Below are 15,331 nucleotides of genomic sequence, written 5' to 3'. Positions count from 1 at the left end.
AACATAACAACAGAAACTAGTCCAAGCGGGGTTTGAACTGTTGACCTTTTAGTTGGTGGATGAATGTTCTAACCACTGAGTCACTGACTGAACTGATAGCTTTTTTAATTTTTTAATAAATATTACAGTCTACACAGATGGACAAACCCAGGAAAACAAATTTGATCATGTGACATAACGTGATTTTTATGCCTGATTTCTTTCCTTGAAGATGTATGGCCTTATATTTTTTTGAATTTATTTCAATTTATTGCTCAAAAATACCTTTCAAAACCTGCATTCTCACAATGAGCAGGGTTGCCTCTCCACAAATTTGAGCCCACTTCGTCCCCATGGAGATAGAAACGCCATACTTTGAAACATTCCAGGCAAAGTGATTACAACTTTGGCGATAAAGCATTAGGCAAATCATCCACCAGAAAAGTTACATCGTGCACCTTTAAAGGTCCAGAGTTAAGCTGTGTTATGTTCTCAAAATCGTACTTGGAGTTGTGTTTTGTTTCATTCACACATGTTTGAGTAACCCCTTATTATCTGTCTGAACCTCTAAAGTTCAAAATGCTCTTTTCCACCTTGTGATGTCATAAAGTGGTTGTTTTTAAGTTAACAGCTGCTTTATACCTTTAGTTCAGTAACGATCGGAAATTCCAGGGCTGAAATAATCAAAACACAGTGGAGCACTTCCTGTATCACCACATGACATCACAAGGTGGAACAGAGAATTTTCTGTTTGACTGAAGAACTCAGCCTAAATATGTAGGGTTTGTGTGTTAAACATGAGTGAATGAAACAGAACACAACTCCAGGTATAGTTTTGATAAGGACACAACATTATAACATACGGTCGATCAAAAAAAAAAGCACAATATTCACCCTTTAGCAACAACCACAACCACCAAAAACATACAATCACATTATGACCTTGATAACATTCCATCTCCAAATATTCTAATAATCACTCCCAAATAACAGTCAAGATTCAAATAATTGCACAGTTAAAAATTTGTCTTTCTACTCAAACTATTTTGTGCTTTTTGTTTAAATTGCCATTGTCCCTGTCCTTGTACTAAAACAATTCTTACTGTTGTCATACAAAAGCATTCAATTGTCTGACCTGGAAAATTAGCCGACCCTTAAGTCCCGAACTTGTCTGGAAGTGCTGTCAAACTTTATCCAGACAATCGGGGCTATTATTTATGATCATTGACAGAGAACTGGAGTGCCATTGTGTTAATCAGACTTGTATTCCGTCGGTGTAGAGGCAGACAATAGGCATGATCAGCGCACATGCTTTTGAACTGAGCCATTGAAAATCACTGGGGTCGGAGCTGTGCTTGATTAGGTTGATTGTACTTCTGTATACTTTCTGAGTGGATAGCGCTAGACGTGCTTAACGATGGAAATGAAAGGGTTTAAATTTTGAGATTTTTTCAGATAATATTGGAGCAATTTTCAGCAGAGGATGTGCACTTTTACGATTATTACCGTGTGCAAACCAAGTGCTTGATTGTGAACAGGTTGTTGCTGTTTTTTTTCCAAGTAATCGTAACAAAAAGTTGAGGAGTTGAGCCTTAAAGAGGTGAAAAACTGAAGTACATCATTTTAAACGTTTTAAAAAGGTGGTCCGAAGTTATTTTACACTTACCTTATGTGCTGTGAACACCCTGATTACTCACCATGATGAGTTTCCAAGCACGTTTCACACGATTCACCCTCAAAGGCCAGTGTGAAGTTTAGACATGGCTTTGAAATAAGGGTCAACGTTGTAATTCTGTGTTGCAATGATATAAAAAGTTTAAATTATTTAGGTGACAAAATGTTTTCTGCAAACATTTTCATATATTGTGCTTTTGAGGAGATACCTGCAATTTTGTAGTCTTAAAATCTATGGGATTATTGTATTAAACAGGTTATATTTCAGTGTTCTGTCAAATGTTAAAGGACAAAATTTGCATTGTGAACAGTGATTTGAAAAGAAATTGTAAATCCAACTGCGCACACAACAGGAAAAGTACCATTATAACTATTTTTTTCATGCAGGCCTACTTTGCAAAGAGACCACATCTTATGAATATGCTTTACTGTCTAGACAATTCAACTCAAGTTTCTACAGACACCATTATTTCGTTTTTATGTTTAGTTTGAATACTGTCTGCTGAAGGCTTGTGGTAAATCCTCAGAATATAAGATGTTTGTTAACTTTGTTTTGTAATTTTATTGCTGATGAAATGATGAGCTGACAAAACTCGTACTTGTACTTACATTTTAAACCATTGATTTTGGATGTTTTTGAATATATATTTGTCAGACATGTCAACGTTTTTCTTGCTTATCCAGACAGATTTATTTGGTCTGCTTAAAAATGATGTAGCTCATATAATTTCTACATGCACTGATGGAAAAATGAAAAGTTGAGTTTCACAATGTTGAAAAATGAAGACAGTTGCCATAGCGATTTGCAAATGAAATCACAAACGGAAATGTGTATTAATGACCATATATTGAATTGGAAAAAGTCTTCAAAATTGGAACGCTGAAACCGATGATGATGATGACACGCTCGAACATTTCCTGTCTGCTATTCTTGCAAACAATATGACAATGTGTTTTTCCTTTTCTTCCAGGAGGAGCACTACTTCTGACCGCACCTCACCCCTCCACCATCGGCCACCCTTGCATGGCTCCCCCTCCTCCGCTGCTGCCCGTGGCCCTCACCCAAACCGCGGGATCCCTGCTCGCTGACTGATTTGTCACCGTGATGAACTGTGGCACTTGAAGATGAAGTCATCCCTGTCGACTGCTTCATCTGTTCTGGCAGGGCCTTTGTAAGGAATAATTTGCTGCTCATCTATTGCCAAGCAGGACGGAAACTAATGGCCGCTACACTTCTACCGTATGGTTTGGATTTTAAAAGGGATCATTAGCCACGGTGACTGTCCCTCTCGCCGACTGTGGAGTATGTGCTAGCTCTGGCGCGTGTGAGTGTGTTTTCTAGTGTGCTTGCGCTGTTGGATGGCATGAGAGGGTGAATTTGAAACTTGGCTAGCGACAAACGTAAACAATTGGATTAGCGGCGATGGCTTGGTGGAGGTTTGACCCGCGGAGAGGGTTGCGACTACTTCCGACGACCCCCAACGGTAGCAGTATGACCGGATACGTCGATTTCGGGGGATGCTTAAACCTTGGATGGCGGTTGTCTTTACTTTGGCTGGGTCTTCTGCTTTTGCACACGTGCCCTGTTAACGTTTTGGCCGAAAAGCTCGACGAAAGTGATCCGGTAGTTACCACGACGTATGGCAGACTCCGCGGCGTCAAGAAAGAACTCAACAACGAGATTCTAGGTCCCGTGGTGCAATTTTTGGGAGTTCCTTACGCGGCACCCCCTACTGGTGAACGCAGATTCCAACCACCGGAACCTCCTATATCTTGGCCGGAGATTCGCAACGCCACCCACTTCGCTCCGGTGTGCCCGCAGAGTATCGTGGAAGGCCGACTACCGGACGTGATGCTGCCTGTGTGGTTCACCAATAGCATGGACGTCGTGTCCAGCTACGTGCAAGATCAGAGCGAGGATTGCCTATATTTGAACATCTACGTACCCACGGAAGATGGTGAGTACCCTTGCCGGTTTAGGGTCTAGCTTAGAGGTAAAGGTATTAACAGGGGGAGTGAGTTCCTATAGATCTTAGCGTACTTAGCTAGTGTGCATTCTTGTCCGTCTTAACGTCTGTCTCAAGCATGTCCCTGTGCATGTGGTAAAATGCATGACAACTGCTTAGAGATAGGAATAACTATATGGTTGAAAGATGGTTTGGGTGAGTGTGCGCATACATTTAAAGCAATTACAATCCACTTCCTTCATCTCACTGCCCCTCTGATTTTCCCAAGCAGATCATTTATTATACACGATACTGCACAAAATACACTATTTCAAGGATAGCATGTATTAAGCAAAGCAAAGATGTTTTGTTTTAGCTTAGATATAAAATTAAAACTACAACGTCTATGCAAATGTTACTTACGCACTTTGAAATAGGAATTACAATCCGTCTTTGGCAAGAGAATATAAGCTTTCCCAATATGGCTCCTCTACGTGCAGATGGCTTTAGCTTTCAAATACGGTAAAGACGATTTTTGGAAGTGCATCTAAGACTTTATGAGATCAGTCAATATTGTAGATAAATATTTCGACTTCTCAGATCTGCATGAAACGTACTCGCTGCTCAGAAGATGGAAGACCTTTTTGATGCAATGGTTTCAAGGGAGTTTCAACACATGAGACTAGATATTAGCTTCTTTAAAAGTCGTTGTAGCTTGCTATAGTCAAATGATGCAGACCACAGTGTATTTGTAAAGATGCACTGTGTCATTTTTCTGGAAGGCACACCACTTATTTATCTCCAGGGATGTTATTGCTTTGCCTTGCTCTTGAATGTTCCACAGTATTGTATTAAACTTAATTCAAGTTTGTATTCCCTTGAAAAACGACCTCACCTGTGACTAGGCGGAAGATTGGAAGATTCCAGGCAAAGCAATTCCATCTCTGTCCACCAGAAAAGAAAAGTTACATAATTCCCCTTTAAGTAGCCTGTTTGGTCACAACTTGTACTTATTATATTTGTAGAAACTAGACTACTACTACACTAGAGTACAATTCAAACACCAGCATTTGAGCAGTAGTATCAACGTTTTGAAAAAAAATGGCTGACGTGTTGGCTCAGTTAGGATACATTTCAAAACAGAAAATCGTGTACTCAGCAAATGTCCTTGTCGTTTCAATTCTGTATTCAATTTTAAACTTTTTTAATATAATGCTTCAGGCTTGTGTAAGGATTTACTGTGGTAGTACAGTCTGCCCCACTTGTCAAACTTTAATTGTGATGTCAGTGTCACCCAAACAGTTAAGAGCTGTCATTCACAAGTAGCTTCGTCGACAGGAGCAGTGTGATATGTGCCACTTTATTTCATTTCGGTGGCAGTTTTCAATAAAAGTTTTGCGTTTCTCGTGTTTGTCTTGACCTTACTGGAAAGTCTATTCAAGTCTGCACCATTTCAATTTAATAAAAAAATCACACAGTGTAAGTCTAGTGTTCATAAAACCCGTTAGTCGTTGCCTGCTAGAGCTAAAATCCATCAAATTACAGCTGATATAAAAAACAATACCCAGGTTTCAATACTTTATGCTGCATTTTTGAATACATTTTAACAACATAATGAAATAAAGAAGCATCAGTAGTGCAGTAAACTTATCAAAAGAATGGAATAACCACTTTGACGTTATTATTTGCAGATAATTATAAAGTGTATAGTGATGTAGTGACTTGCGGCCTAGTAATAGTAGTGCAGACGAGCAATTAGCGGTTTAGAAGTTGTTAGCATGACGTGTGGTTTTCTAGTGATGTGGGATACCAGCGACTTTTGTTTCGATCCAATGCCAAGTAATATTATGGCAGGTATTGTGATATTGATATGACAGTGATATCAATGAGTTTTATATTAAAATGCAATGAAAGTCTAAGCTATAAAAATATCTTGGCAAATAGAGGCTGATTATTTTTGCTCAACTCCGGCTATAACTGATTAAATATTGTAGGCGTACATTAAAAGTAATGCACTTCAAACACTGATATGGCAAAAAGCTTTCTAAATTCTAAATCTTGTGTACTTTTGATAAGGTATGTCCCCTAGCTCCGACATGCTAACAAAACACACATTGGTTTGCTAATATTACAGCCTGTTTGGTTATATAACCACTCACCTGCACTGTTTCCCTCTCTTCCTCCATAACCACCATCTTCCTCATACGCTCTCTTCTGCGACGCCCTCCCTCGCCCCGCACCCTCATCACCGTCTATTGTACTCCACCAAAAAGCACACACCTCATTTAACAAGACTGCGCCGTGTCACGATCCCGACCGGACCAGGGTATGTCCGGACCGACGGATCCACTGAATGCAACCCTGACTGAGGCTAGCAACATTACCTCTTCCCCTTACTGTCTCCATGTAGCATTCACGCAATCACGGCTTTGCGCGAGTGTATGTGTGTGAGCGCGCGTGCATGCTAGCTAGCTCCTGTGTGCGGTACATCCAGGGGCTCTATGTTATTCTTTAGTCTTCTATTCATTTTACAGTCAAAAGAATATCCAAGGAATGTGCGAGGAAACCGGGCAAGAAAATATGTAGACAAGGAGGTATGTATGATTTGTACCTACACAATGCAACAGAGGTTGTAATAGCGCTGCTGGGGTCAATGAGTGTCGGCCATCTTGGAGGCTAACAAAAAGTATGGTTGTTTTTCAATGCTGGCTTATGTACAAATATGTCCTTACATTATTTACATAGTTATTCACTGGTTGTGTAATGTTTATATTGTTGGTTAAGTTTTTATTTAATGTTATGCTGAGTGTTACATAAGAAAAGAGCTAATTTACTAGCCTGATCTAGGACAGTACGTTGAGAATGTGGGATAGCAGCATATAAGAAGGTCAACGTGTCATTTCAGATCAATGTAGCCTATATGTGCATTAGCTAGCGTATGTGTTATTGCTAATGCTAATTGGTGAGTAGCTAGCTAGCACGTTAAGCTAAGTATTAGATCTTTTTGACAGTGATTCTGGCCTGGGATGGTCTGTTGAAAATGGGTCCTTTTTTAGCTTTTTAGCTCAGTATACTCTATTTGCAATATAACTATTATGAATTTTGATTCTTATATTATTTGTTAAAATTTTGGCAACAGCCCAGGGCCACAGTATCCCTAGTGTGCGTGTGTATCCTATCCTCGTCTATACTTTTCAGCTCAGTTTTTTAGTTCTGCTACTTTGAACAATATTTTTTCTTTCCTCATCTCAACTATGCATACAAAATCTATCAATAACAAGACAGGAGCTACTTTTAGATTTTTTTTTTTTTTTGCAAACACTTATGTTACAAGTTTTGTTTTTCAATCGCTCTGAGACATTTTCTGAAACTTTGCCTAAATCCGGCTTTTGCACAAATTACTAAACCCTAGTCACCCAAAAATTCAGAATGTTTGAGGAGATAGCAACACTTTAAGCCCTGCTCTGTTCCGCGTTTAAACCAATGTCTGGGGCATTGCACTGCAAAAAGTTTTGATATGAGACTTGAAAATGGAAATACACTTCTGCCAGCTTTAGAATTTGTGCCAAATTTGAGACCTTTGTGTTGAAGTGATTGAAAAAAAAGGCCATTTAGGTCATTTCTGGTCAGTATTACTATAGTGAAATACTGTATATCTCTACCACTTATCCCACTATTATAAATATTCACCTTAAAGCCACAGTATGTAACTTTTAGGGTTGTGTTTATTGCGCTGAAAAACATGAAAAAACATGCATCCTTACCGTGAGCGGGCTTGCATCTCCACAAACCTGACTCCTATTTGGCCCAGAGGAAGGCCCCCACCTGCTTGTTTCCATGGAAATGTTGTTCATTTAGCTGGAATATTTCATAAAATCTCCATGGAGTATGGTTTTAATGTTAAATTTCCACGGAATCATGCAACTGACGGGCCACCTCCAGAAAGTTACATACTGTACGTTTAATTATCATGAGCGATACATCTGATTTTGCTCACCGAACCTGTCCTTGTCAAGTTTTGGTGCAGAAAAAAAAGATACTATTCCTTCTTTTGAGTTTAGGTTGGGTTGTAAATACATTCTTGTCCCGCCTTACAAAACAACTCCTTTGTACAAATCCTTCTATCCAAGGACATCGCAAGCTAGCGCAGAAAACCAAAAGCCCGCTTGTACTTGTACGTGTGTGGTACAGTAGAGAGCAACACGAGGGGGATCAATGTCTACAAATTATTCCAGCCGTGACTCAGGGCATCTGCGGCTTTCTGGAATGCTAAATCCGCGAAGACAGGTGCTTTTAACGTTACCTGCAAGTAAATCTAAGACCAATTTTGGGGAGGCAAAGTAAGAAATCTCGGCTGTCAGAAGCAGTCTGCCTCTCACCGAGCACACCTAATGCGATTCAGGGGATGGTGCGGGCGAGTGGGGGAGACCTGGGCAGATTTGTCAGGCTGTGTAAGTACCCTTAAAATGTAAGCACAAACTAGCACTGACATATTTGCTACTAAAGCCATGATTCAGCAGAGTAGTAACTTTTACGATTGGGAAATGGGAGGAATGGGATGCGGGACTGAGTTTCGATAATAGGGATTTGGTCGTCTGTCAGGTTGAGGAGCCCGTATGATGCTATTTTCTGATCTGTGTTGTATTGTTTCCTTTGTTTCCTCATCACAAACATACCTTGCATATTTAAGATGAGTTTTTCTCTCAACCGGAAAACACTCAGTTCCACCTTGTGATGTCATCATGTGGTAATACAGAAAGTGCTCCATTGTGTTTTTAAATTCTAAACACCTTCACTAGAATCATTTGGATGATTTCAGCCCTGGAATTAGCAATCTTTACTGAACAAAAGGTAAAAGATCGCTGTTAACTTGAAAACTACCACTTCATGACTTCATAAGTTGGAACAGAACATTTTAAGATTTGGAGCTGTAAACAGACTAATAAAAAGTTATTACTTAAACATGTGAATGAAAAAAAAAAAAAAACCCAGGTAAGTTTTTTGAGGAGGTAACAACATTATTGCTTAAAGCTCATAAGAGTCAATTATACCTAACATAAACATTTTAAAACAAATTTAATATTCCTTTTAACTGGTGTTGCTTTACCTAGATGTTTCACAGTATGGCATTGTCTAATCCAGGGGCGTCAAACACATTTTCACCGAGGACCACATTCGCAAAAATGGCTGCCATCAAAGGGCCAGATGTAAATTAAATAAAACTACTTTTTAAAAAGGTTAATTAACCGTTTCTGTATTCAATACTTGTTCAAGTTACAAATAGTACATATGCATTTGCAAAGATGTAAAAATATGGCTGTGTAACTGTGTGTCTGCTGATAAAATTACATTTTAAGTCCATCATACCTTTTAATTTACCCTGTCGAGGGCCACATAAAATGATGTGGAGGGCCACATTTGGTCCACGGGCCTTGAGTTTGACAAATGTGGTCTAATCTGTTCTATATTTATGCAGGTGATTTGTAAAAAAGGGTTGCCCCTCCATAGATGTGACCTGAAACTTGTCCTGGTGACGTTAAGTTTAATGCAATACTGTGGAACATTTTATATAGTTAAAGAACCATTCAATTCTGTCAACCGGACAAACGTTTTACAGTGAAGACTCATCTTTTCTTCAGTTCTGGTCAGATTGCTGGTGGACACTGCCTTATCTAACTACACTGAAACTAACACACCCATTCATTTACAAGTTGTTTATTATCAGTTTCTGTTTGTTGGCTTGGTCTGTTGAACTACATTAAGTTTGAACTGTGTCTGAGTCATATTTTGCATAATCGTTCGGGCCCCTAATGGGTGCGCTCACACCTATTAGCATACTGGCTAGCCCTGTTGTTTTCATTGTTTAGATTTAGGTCTGAGGATGGAGTTATAAATAGGATATAAATGATGTCTTAGCCTCCTTATTCCTGCTCAAAGATGGATTGTCTTTCCTTACATAGTGTTACGTCGTGCATCTTTGAAGATCTAATTTTCATGATATCATCGTGAGCGGTGTTTATAACTTAGCTGATGGCACATGTTAAGTTGTTTGCGTCAGAACTGAGCTGCAGTCTATCTCTTACACTTTGATAGAACACTGTCTGCCATATTGAATCCCCACATTGCCTCTACACAAACTACACCCCCATATTTACTACCGACTCCAAACAGCCTTGTAACTCCGCAGACCTTACCTTGTACGCGCTGCACTTTGATGGCTGCGATTTGATTGGCTGCCAGACCTGGGGTGAGGACGCGGCGGATGGTATGTACACGGATAGAGCAGTATTCCACGTGTTAACAAGATGATCCCTGGAGCTTGGACCTTGGCTTTCTAATCTCCATTAAAGGGGGTAGAGTGGTGTCGGAGGTTGGCCCGCGTCACTGTATCATACGCAGTTTCATCAAGCTAATGTTCTGGCCCCGTATACTACCCTGTATATGAGAGGCCGCCCCCGCGATCGGCCAACCCCAGAACGGAGGGGCGAGGAGGGTGTGAAGCAGAGCAACGCTGCCCTTGATGAGGTCCGGTTGTTAATACAATCATTTCAACAGCTCCATCGGTGCAGGATAAGTGCTGCCACTCAGGGCAGCTGTCAGGGCGAGATGGGAGGTGTAATAACAAGTATGACCACTAGGTGACTGGTGTATATGACGTATTAGCATTAACATTTATATCACGATGATTATTAAAGTTGCTGATAGTTTAAAATGTTATGGATATGAATAATTATACTTTTAATCTTATAAGTTTCATGTTTAAAGAACTATTATAGTATTGTACTTTGTCATCAGTGAAAACAACTACGATCTAGCGGAGAATATTCTGTATGAGCAAGGCCGTCGACTGAAATTTGGGGGCCCAGGGCAAGAAGTCTCACATGGGCCCCCCTCTAATACAAATTAACAGGAAGAGAGTCCATTTCTGGGCCCCTAAACCTCAGAACAACCGATCTCCTTTGACTCCCTTGTGGATGAGTAGTTGTTTTTTTCTGCACATTCTGATGATACAATGGCGATTACCTTTGTTACCGATTATTACGATTATATAAAATCTCCCATGAATGATTATTGACGAGCCGTTTTATCACAATAAACGTTTATTTGTTTATTGTCCCATCTCTAATTAGCAGGGACGAGCGCTGCGAGATTAATTGAAATCAAATAAAAATCGCGATATGAATGGATGCAGTTAGCCATTCGCACAGGCATAAAGTACTAATTTACAAGTACTTTCCTCAACAAACAACAAAATATCACATTACACAATTACAGTAGATAAGATCCGTACAAACCTGCTCTGAAATGTGATTCTTGTATTAGTTTGTCAGTTCAGATTTCAGTCTTTTTGTCAGTTCTTCTAGACACGTTTAAAATGTAAACTTTGAACAGAATTCTATATTATTAAAGTTTTAACATTTTTTATATTTTTCTCCAACAGAAAGAAACAGATCACAAACTTGATATTTATAAAATGTTATGTATTTTTTGTTAGAGTTTTCTTAATGGTGTTTTGCCCCAGTACAGATATATTGTATACGCAGCTCTTGAGGTCAAAATAAGAACGCTACGTGCATGTAATTATAACGTGTTTTATTGTCAGGTAATCAGGATCCGCAAATTAGCATGCTAGTTATTGTTAGCTTTATCATGACGGCAAAACTCCGCACTGGTCTCTGAGTGTTTGAATCTTTTATAAACTCATAGGAAGCTCAGAATGTTTAAGGTAAGTGAGGAATAACTTTGGACCACTGCAAACTTTTTAAAAATCATCATGGTTTTTCACGTAGACAAATCAGATTCAGCGCCTTTAACACACTCTTCCCACCAAAAAACGAATAATAATTATGAGGCAGGAGCAGCCATTTTCCCCTCGAGCACACTTAGACCTTTTTACATCTACATACACTTGATGCACACGCCGCTTTTCGTTTTTTATTACATTGCGACAAAAGAAACTACTATGTCATTAGATGTAAATGCAATTTCAACCGTGATTTTGTTGGGTTTTTTTTTCTTTCTAATATTATTAACCACTTTGTTTTCCATCCAATTCCCATTATGTTTGACAGTGACATTAGATAGACTGCTCTGCTTTGTTTGCACGGCAAGCGCTTTTCAAAGTTTAGCCCTGCAGTCAGCAAGTTCCACAATGGCTCCGAACAACGTCTATGCGTCTAATATGAAGTATACAACCACAATGAGAAGTATCAGTGTAGCGGCAGCCGTTTTGTTCATTATACCCGCTGAATGACACTCTAAAAAGTAAACATTTATCTTTGTTAGCATGACGCACGTATCCCAGTTGCTATTTCTGCCTTGAGACTACAGATTAGCATTAGCTTTATTCACGTGGAATTACAGAGCTAATATCAGAATGTACCGTCGCAATGCATTTTTCCCATTTCGCTGCGGAGAATGATTACATCGACAAACAATACTTCATTTACAGAAAAGGAGAGTGGGAAAATGGGATTGCAGCCTCAGCGGTTCACTTGTTTGATTTGGTTGGATTCTTGCTAGCGGTGCAAAGTGCTACGTTTAATTTGTTCCCCGCCGAAGCCAGGAGGACTCTGTATCGTTGATTGGCCACAGACACAATCATGAGTAATTAAAGGCAGCAGCGGATTAAGATTTTGTAAAAAGTTGCACCGGTTCAGTTCAGGGGAATAATTATTTGTCACATACAGTTAAAATGTCCGCGTTTGAAAATCTAAAAAGTTTGGAAAAACAGCTTGAATTTCTTGGCAGTTCTGTTTGTTGTTTGTTACAATAGGTGGTTTCCAGATGATAGAAGGTAATGATATCGTACGGTCAGATGGGGGCAAGACAGTTTTTCATATTGATTACGTTGTGCTTTGCCATGAAATATCTAAAAGTATATTCGCTAAATTTCAACGTGATCATTTCTACCATTGTCTAGACCCTAGAGCTCACTGTAATGTACAACCATAAACATAGAAACATAGAAATCAATAGTGTGGGCGGGAGGGGGTGTTACCTTCTTCACCCTCGCTCTGGATTGGCTCTTTGGTTGCTATGATACTTGCGAGGGGAATTCCAAATATGGAACTTGGCTTCAAATTCGCCCGTATAAATACTAGCCTTGACACAGCCTAGTCTACGATTACAAAGGTATTTACGATTTAAAAGTATACATTTTAGCTGTCCCCATCTGTAGTAAATAATACTGGCCTATAGAATGTTGTATCTAGTAACATAGATATTGCAAAAGAAAAGTTCTATTCTGTCAACTGGACGAAAGGTTTTTTGAGTGAAGATGTTTCGCTACTCATGCAAGCTGCTTCTTCAGTTCTGGTGGACACTGCCTTATATCTATCTGAAGCGAGGAGCTAACTACACTGAAACTGACACACTTATTGTTTACAGTTTTTGTTTGTTTGGCCCATAATAGCTGATCTGTTAGCATACTGGCTAGCCCTATTGTTTCTCTGTTTAGGTTTAGGTCTGAGGATGGAGTTATAAATAAGAGATAAATGATGTCTAAGGCCCATTCCTGTTCAAAGATGGTTTGTCTTTACACTCTATGGATCATACCTGGACGACTGAGGGATTACACAGGTGACATAGCTGTTCTGTATCCGCTGTGCATTGTAAACGTATGTTCTACTGACATATTGTGCATCATTAGTGAACTTTTCTAGGCTGCCCTCTTGTTGTCTCCAGGCAGATGTTATTGGATAGCCTGGAATGTTCTAGTCTGGCATTAAAATTATTCATCTTGCTTTTTTTTTTTATCACAGGTGTTATAATGTAAAATAAAACCTTTAAAAACATGCTTTTTTAATGTGAGCAAGCTTGCCTCTCCATAGACTTGACCTTTTAACTTTACCCTATGGTGTCACCAGCTTGTCTAGACGGATACATAGAAGTTTATTACTGCGGAACATGCCGGGCAAAGCTAAAGGATCTGCACTGAAACAAGAAGGTGACAGGTACTTCACCAGAAAAGTTACACAATGCGCCTTTAATTCAAATAAGATAGTTAATAAGATAACAGTTTCCTTAATATAGTAGAGAAATGTTCTCTATTAGATCTGATGTAGGCCTAGATGAAGACTTAAAATCATAGGCTGAGTGCAGAGGCAACACGCTAGCTAGCTCACTGTGTCCCAAAGCTAACAGTCACTTTAATTAAACTCATAAAACATAAAATAAACAACCTATTGAAATTCAAATTAACAAAAATAAAGGCTACCCAATTATTTTTATATGTAGAATAATTCAGTTTATGCCGATTTAATATTTATTATGCCTCAACATTAGCATTAGCGTTAGCATTGAGGCACAAACATGTCCCTTTCTAAACATAGAAGCGTCCTCCGGTGATGTATTCATTTTGTTTGTGTAATTTTGTGTAGTCTTCTGCCTTATCTTTAAATATTTATTAATTTTAGCGTGACCTGGCAAAAACCTCATAGAGATACAACTGGACAGGAAGTAGTGACGCTAACAGCGAGGATTCCGGGCGCTATCGTGCACAGAGCCTATTCTATTTTTGATACTGTTGCATTTACCTTATTGTCCAATTTTAGCTAATACAACATAACATAGTGCACATTATTTCCAGGGCAACTCCATCTAATAATCAAGGATCTACAAGAACCGTTGAAAAAGCGTGAAAAGCTCGAGATCCACTGAAATCAACCTTTACGTTTTCAAATCATTATCAAGAATTCCACTGTTTGCTGTTTTGCTACATTTTCTGTAACGTCACAATAAACCCACACAGTCCTCTTTTTCCAGAGCTAAGCCACTGTCCATTCCAATGTCCAATGTGGTTATTACCAGCGAGACTGCAGCTCCTCATAGCAGAGTGGAGATGGGGATGGAAACTCGCTCTGATTGGACAAAATGGATCATCAATAACTCCTCTAGTGTCTGCATTATAGCCCCTGTGATTGACTTCAGAGAAAGAGAGAGTGACAGACACAGCCGAGCAGAGCAGGGCTGGTTTGGTACAGCTATACACTCTGAAAATACCACAGAAATACATCAAATAAGAGCAAAAAGTATCTGAATATAAGCTGCAATACTGAGCTTTGTATCAGGTCTTTTGTTATTTAAATAGTCTCATAGAAAAAATATTTGCGCGACTGTCAGATGTTCTGTTGTTTCGGTCTTTCGTAATGCATTTTATGAGAATAAAGAGTATACTTTTTATGTTCACAGTGTATAAAATTACTATAAAAATTGTGCAGTATAGTTTGATGTCTTACGTAAAGGTGCATTATGTAACTTGCGTGTTTGAGTAAGCCTTTATCATTAGTCTGTCTGCATCTCCAAAGCTCAAAACGCTCTGTTCCACCGTGTGTTGTCATGAAGCACTAGTTTTCAAGTTAACAGCTCGTTTTTACCTCTAGTTCAGCAGAGATTGGTGATTCCAGGGCTGAAATTATCCAGGAGTTTCAAAACACAGTGGAGCACTTCCTGTATTACCACATGACATCACTAAGTGGAGCAGAGTTTTCAGGTTGAGAGAAGAACTTGCTCTAAATATGCAGGGTTTGTGTGTTAAATGTGTGAATGAAACAAAACACAACTCCACGTTTGTATTTGATGAGGAAACATTATAACATAGATCATAAAGCAGCGTAATATGGGCCCTTTAGTATCATTGCTTTGCCTTGCCACAGTCTGCTGTTAAATAACATGAAAACAGACATACTGGAAGTAGGGTTAACCTGGCTCAACCCACATTGATGTAACAC

At 39.2% G+C, this 15,331-nt stretch overlaps 1 protein-coding gene across 5 annotated transcripts in view; it reads left to right on the top strand.

Moving 5' to 3' along the window:
* Positions 1–1,319: 1,319 nt before the first annotated feature.
* nlgn1 (neuroligin 1) overlaps positions 1,320–15,331 on the top strand; it is a 481,058-nt gene continuing 467,046 nt past the window's right edge. The window contains exons 1-2 of one of the 5 annotated variants that reach the window (XM_055221273.1): positions 1,320–1,388; positions 3,260–3,611. In XM_055221273.1, coding sequence (XP_055077248.1) covers positions 3,506–3,611 — 106 coding nt within the window. In that variant the 5' untranslated portion in view covers positions 1,320–1,388; positions 3,260–3,505. Of the gene's footprint in view, positions 1,389–3,247; positions 3,616–15,331 lie in introns of those variants that run through there. The other 4 variants (XM_055221275.1, XM_055221276.1, XM_055221278.1 and 1 more) reach the window with 4 other exon arrangements.

The sequence above is a fragment of the Periophthalmus magnuspinnatus genome, chromosome 4 (assembly GCF_009829125.3).
Source record: "Periophthalmus magnuspinnatus isolate fPerMag1 chromosome 4, fPerMag1.2.pri, whole genome shotgun sequence".
NCBI lineage: Eukaryota > Metazoa > Chordata > Actinopteri > Gobiiformes > Gobiidae > Periophthalmus > Periophthalmus magnuspinnatus.
Note: the sequence above shows the minus strand (reverse complement) of the source record. Positions and strands in the feature narration are given on the sequence as shown.